The 6,000-nt window shown below is 42.1% G+C and overlaps 1 protein-coding gene across 1 annotated transcript; it reads right to left on the bottom strand.

Moving 5' to 3' along the window:
• Positions 1-380: 380 nt before the first annotated feature.
• LOC114272938 (putative calcium-binding protein CML25) lies at positions 381-1,303 on the bottom strand. Its single transcript, XM_028214650.2, has one exon. The coding sequence runs from the start codon at positions 1,100-1,102 to the stop codon at positions 521-523; it is 582 nt and encodes a 193-aa protein (XP_028070451.1). The 5' UTR covers positions 1,103-1,303; the 3' UTR covers positions 381-520.
• Positions 1,304-6,000: the final 4,697 nt, after the last annotated feature.

The raw sequence follows: 6,000 nt of genomic DNA, 5'->3' as shown, positions 1-6,000 counted from the left end.
TGACTTTGTAATAAATTTTCTTAGGGACCAATCAATCTTTCTAAGCAATTAATTATTCAAAATAAAAATAAAATACAAATTAGACAATAAAGCATGGGCTATTTTGGCAATAAATCAAAAGAAGTCAAAAATTAACTTTTAATTTATTTTGAGTAAAAAAAAAAAATTAAAAAAATAAAAAATTAATTTTTAATCATCTTTTCAAAACACCATACTAATTGACAAACCAAACCACATGGAAAGAAAAGAAAACATTGAAAATTAAAAGGAATAATAAATTCCATAAATGAATGAAAATGCAGAGACCATTCATGTATTTGCACTTGCTCCAAATCCCTGCATTCCAACAATTTTCCATCTCAAGAAAACCAAAAGCAAAAGAAAAGAAAAGAAAATTTATATATAACTCAAATAAGCGAGAAACAATAGTAATAATAATAATAAGAAGAAGAAGAAGAAGAAGAAGAATAAAATCAATGAAACATGTACTTGATGATGATGATGATATCTGTTTCTCCGATCAATCGATCTTAACACTATTTGTTCTCTGTCCTTCCATGGCATCGAAACGAGATCCTTTGATCATCATAACCTTAAACTCGTCAAAACTGATGGTTCCATCGCCATCACAATCGACTCCACTGATCATCTTCCTACACTCACCGATGGAGCATTCCTCGCCGAGGCTCTGAAGCACATTCATCAATTCCTCGGCAGAGATGGATCCGTTCTTATCGATATCAAACACAGAAAAAGCCTCTTTGAGATTCTCCAAAACCTCATCGGAATCGATGTCTTTGGTGTTGAGCTCGATGAACTCGTCGAGATCGATGCATCCATCGCCGTCGGCGTCGACCTCCTTGATCATCGTCTGGAGTTCCTCATCCGTGGCGGTGTGGCCAAGGCTGCCGAGGATGGAGCCGAGTTCGGAGGATGAGATCTTTCCGTCGCCATTGACGTCGAATTTTTTGAAGACTTGCTTGAGTTCTTCTTCGATCTGGGCGCGAGAGTTGAGAGAGTTGGATCGTGAGCCCAAGAGGGATGGGGTCATTGATGCAGAGGCTAGTTTCTTCTTTCGATGGAATAGTTTTGGAAAACCCATTTTGTTTTTTGGATTGGTTTGTCAATGAATTGAATCAAACAATGCAACAATGAAGAGAAAGGGGAGGCAGGCAGATTTTGAAAGGAGAGGGAGAGAAGAGCGAAATATGCGTATATGAAGCTTTTGAATGTGTACAGATTGATTGAGAGTTGTAACTGAATCAGATCTCTCTCTTTTCAAAAATGCTTGGTGTAATTAACCCAAAATAGGATACTGATCAATGTAAATCCAAATCAATTAAAAACTTAATCCAATGCCATCCAATAACTTAAATTATACCCTTAGCAATTTCTAAGGATATTGGTGCCGTTTGATACAACTTATTATAAGTTAAAAGTTAATAATAAAAAAGTAGAAATTAAATGTATCGAGTGGCGTAATTAGGAATTCAGTGTAGAGGGGCACAAATTAATGACAACATTAATTTTTTTTTTTCGTTATAATAAACAACAATGAGATATTACAAAACTTAAATGTTAAGAGTTCATTTGAATAAATGTGAATTTTAAATTAAAGTATTTGAGATTAAATTGTATACAAATATTGGAGAGTAACTATTTTATAGGTGGATTGGAAAATTTAAAAAGAAGATAAGTTGAAATATAAATGATATATTTTAGTAGAGAAATTCTATAAAACATACCACAAAAAAGTGTCTATCATGTGTCACAATTATAATTTTTGTGATCTTTAGTTATAACACATTATAGTGCTAGATATAATTTAGTTATAACTTCTTGTGGTTGTTATTTTGGTTTTGACTATATATTAAGTAATAATTAGTTATGACTCATTCTGATATTAGTTCTGACTTATTGTAATTTTTTTTTAATTTTTTTTTTATAATTGAATATGTGTTGCTTGATTATAATTTATATAGTGGTCATTTTAATTATGAATGGAAAGAAACAGATGGAGGATAAACTCCACATGTCAAATGTAACTAACAATCCAATAAATTTCATATCTTCATTGAAATTAATTATGTTTGTATGTCAATAATGATAAATATCACCATTATATTGAAATTTTCATAAATAATAATATGATTTATCATAGTCTCTTTATTTTCAATCAAAATAACCATTATTGTTCTCATAATTTTAAAAATGTCATTGACATTTCACTTTAAATAATATTTTTATAAATTTTTTCATTTAAAATATTTTCTTTATATTTTTTTTTTTTATAATGAGCAGTGTTTGGTTTGAAGCTGTACTGTGTGTTAGTATCAACCAAAAAAAAAAAAGTTGAAATGCCAGGGAAAGCATGTGACCCCCTATACCCTTAGTGACTCCGCCCCTGAATGTACCTCTTTCTTAGCTTTTAAATAAGCAATTTTTCTCAGTTTATTTAAATTATTTCTGCTTAAAAAGCTATAAACAGAAGCTGCACCAAACAGTCTGACATAGATTTTCAAATTAAAATAAACTATAATCACCTCTATAATCCACACCAAACACCTCCATTATATGCTAACGAAACTAAATTATTTTATTTTATTTTTAATTTGATCAATCATTAAAGAATTGGATTGACTGGGATTTCTATGTGAATCTTCCATATTTCTGTGATTTATTGTTGTATGGGGAGCAAATATTCAGGCAAGCCCGCACTCCTTTCTTCCAAGCTCCAGTCTGTCTGATCGACCTGTGAGCACAACGGCGGTGAGCTACTCGGCGGTGTGTGGCCGGAAAACCGCTCCGACGATCAAGTTAGCCACACACACAGGGATGGAGAGAGAGAGGACTGGAGTGGTGTTTAGTGTTTACCTCACTGGAATGTCATCCCCGATATGGAGGGCATAGACATGCTTATATACCTTCTGCGCCCCAAACCTACTCTCAGTGATCTCTCGACACGTGGTGCTGCTATCCCATCTGTCAGCACAAATCTTGCTGAACATCACCTAACCCAACTGCCAACCCACTCTACTGGGAGCTCGGCAGCCAAGCTGCAGCATCTCGGCTGTAAACGACCATGCTGCACTTCATTCCCAAGTGCTCCAATAACCGAGCTCCTTTCCAGCCATGCTCGACTGCATTCCGGCGAAGCCAAGCTTGAGATTGGTCATACCGGTCAACCAAAGGCCTTCCTACCGAGCTTCAGGCATGAACATTCATGCCGAGCTTCAGGCATGAACATTCTTTCCAATCGCGCACTGCATAAACCGTGGAACCCTTACTTGACTGGCCTCCGTGCCAACAAGGTCAAGTAGCTCGGTTCCACACACCCTTGCCATTACCGAGTAAAAATTGCTTCTGGGTGGACCCAGGATACCACTACCCAAATGTGTTCGGCCCACAATATGTCCGGTATTACCATGGCCCAATCCAGATCATACTTCTCCCTCTCAATTGCCCCTTAATTCCGTCCGCGCTAACATGACCGGGATTACCTATTCCGACTGGGATAAACTCTTCCTCGGTTCACAATTTGCAAGAGGCAAACTGGGCTAATTTCCGCGCTCGGTTCCTTGTCTTGCTCGGTCGACGCCTCGTCTGACCTTCCTGTCTCTTGACTTGCTCGGTCGACGCCTCATCTGACCTTCCTGTCTCTTCACTCTGACGCTGCATTAATGGGGGGACACGTGTAGCGTGTTGATTGGCCTCGAGCAGCTAACTGTCCCATCTCATTCAAATTTTGGCGGCTTTTCAACCTCATAAGCATGTCTAGCCTCCTTCATTCCACTCTTCTTGCCTTTCCTTTCTCTTTGACGTTCTAGAGCTCGTGCCATTCCTTCCTTGCCATTTCAAAGTTTATGTTCGAAGAATGAGCCACTGCCCTTAACTGGTAAGTCCTTCAACTCTTCTTATTGTCATTTCATTTGATATTTCTCCTTTTAGGGCACCAAATCCGTAGGTTTTAGGACATAGCCCCCCCCAAAACCCATATTCGCCCCTATTCTCTTCGTTGTTCTTCAATCCCAGTGATGAACATATGAATACGCGAAGAACTGGGGCGGACCGGGCTCCAGGTCGCTTTTTGATCCCAAAATACAATAAGACCGAGCAATTCACTAGTTTACCAAAACCTTTAGCAGAAACCGAGGTAGACAGGGAGCCTAGACGCTCGACCGGGCTAACATCTGGTCCGCCTGAGTGGCCGAGCTCCTTGGTTTGCCTTCAAGACCGAGGTGGTTGGCACTCTTCATAACCGAGCTAAAGTCAAGTTCGTTTTGCGCGACCGCGCTCACACTTACCATTGCCATCCTTTTCCTACAGAGTCTAAGGGGACCACTGACCAAATATTGAGGCTCTCAAAGACCGAGCAACCATCAAGACACCAGTCTATGCCAAACCACCTAGTCGAGCTAAACCAGCCGGCTACACATGGGGCGCTTCCGCTTCCTTGTCGACACCCCGACTGCCTTGGCCGTATTCCGGGAAGACTACGGCATCCCGGCAAATGTTCACCTAGAGCTCGCCGAGATCGAGACAACCCCTTGGGGCAGATTAGACCAGTGCCCCTTCACCGTTCTTTCCATTGTTGAAGGAGGCCTCCATTTCCCGGTCAAACCTCTGCTGACCGAATTCCTGCGCCGTACCGGGCTAGCACCCATACAAGTATCAACCAACACCTACCGAATAATCAATGGCATTCACGAGCTAAATAACCAGCTAGGGACCAACTTAGGTTTAGCCGAGATACTGCGACAGTACACACTTGGGCACACGGGCGACGGCCTCGTCTATTACTTAAAAATTCGACCGGGCAAAGAAAAGATAGTGACCGGCACCCCAGACAAGGACTTACACGATGACGACTTTTTCTGGGTGTCTGGCAACTATGAAACGGCCGACGTACCGGGCTGGTTCATCAGTAAGAATTTCGATTCCACATGTAAGTCGTGCCAACTTGCTCGGTCAATTGCCTTTGTTCCATATTCTGTATTTTAACATTTCTCTTCTTTCCTTTGCAGCAATCCAAACCTTACAAGCCAACTACCACTATCCCAACGAAGAAGCCATCAGGGCCGTGCTCCGTTATAACAACCGGGATTGTAACGAGCTGCTCGGCTATAACCCAACCTATCGGTACTCTGCTCCACGCCGGAGTAAAGTCACAGACTTTCTCCGTGCTCCATCACCTCCTCCAGACCCAGCACTACCAGACATGCCCCTAATCCGGTTAACCAAGGCGGAAGAGATGGCAAAGAGAAGCCGCATCAAGAACCTACTCACCGTAACTTCCACCGAGATCCCGAGCATCCAAACCCGCCCAACTGCTGCCAGTCAATCCAATGGGGCTGTGGTTGCCTTGGCTTCTCCGGCAGTTGGTCAAGCCAGAGGAGAGACACGCCGTGCTGGCAAAAGACCACGTGTGGACCCTTCTGCCGAGCTGGTGACCGAGCTCAGCACCGAGCAACCTGCCATCACCATCGACCTAACACCAGCATGGAGGCCCCAACTCAAACATCAAGGTAAAGACATCCCAGCAATCGCTTCCGTCAAGGGCGACAAAGAACATCTGCTCGCCTTTGACCTTTTAAAAGCACTCCTTCTACCGAGCGACGTGGTTGGCAGCGACCACGTGCCAGACACCCGGTTGGTGAAATCCGGAGTGAAGTCCATGACCAGGGTAAGTCCCAACTTATACTTAAATTTTCATAAGTGTTTGCACGGTTTCTTCTTTGATCAACCTTTCTTCCCGCAGGCCATCCAGAAGCAACACTTGGTCATGGAGAGAATTCATCGACTGCGGCAAAAGGCAAACGACATTGCTAGCCAAGTCCAAAGTCTTCAAACCGAGCTCGGCCGAGCAAAGTTTTCACTGCAGATTGCCAACGCTGACAACACCAAGTTGCTCGGCCAGCTTGGCGACGCCAAGAAAAAAAGGGATAAGCTCCAGGCCGAGCTGGACGCACTCAAAGAGTCAAGGGAGAAGGAGTGCGAAGA

Source organism: Camellia sinensis, chromosome 5 (assembly GCF_055761805.1).
Source record: "Camellia sinensis isolate YWXY chromosome 5, ASM5576180v1, whole genome shotgun sequence".
Taxonomy (NCBI): Eukaryota; Viridiplantae; Streptophyta; class Magnoliopsida; order Ericales; family Theaceae; genus Camellia; species Camellia sinensis.
Note: the sequence above shows the minus strand (reverse complement) of the source record. Positions and strands in the feature narration are given on the sequence as shown.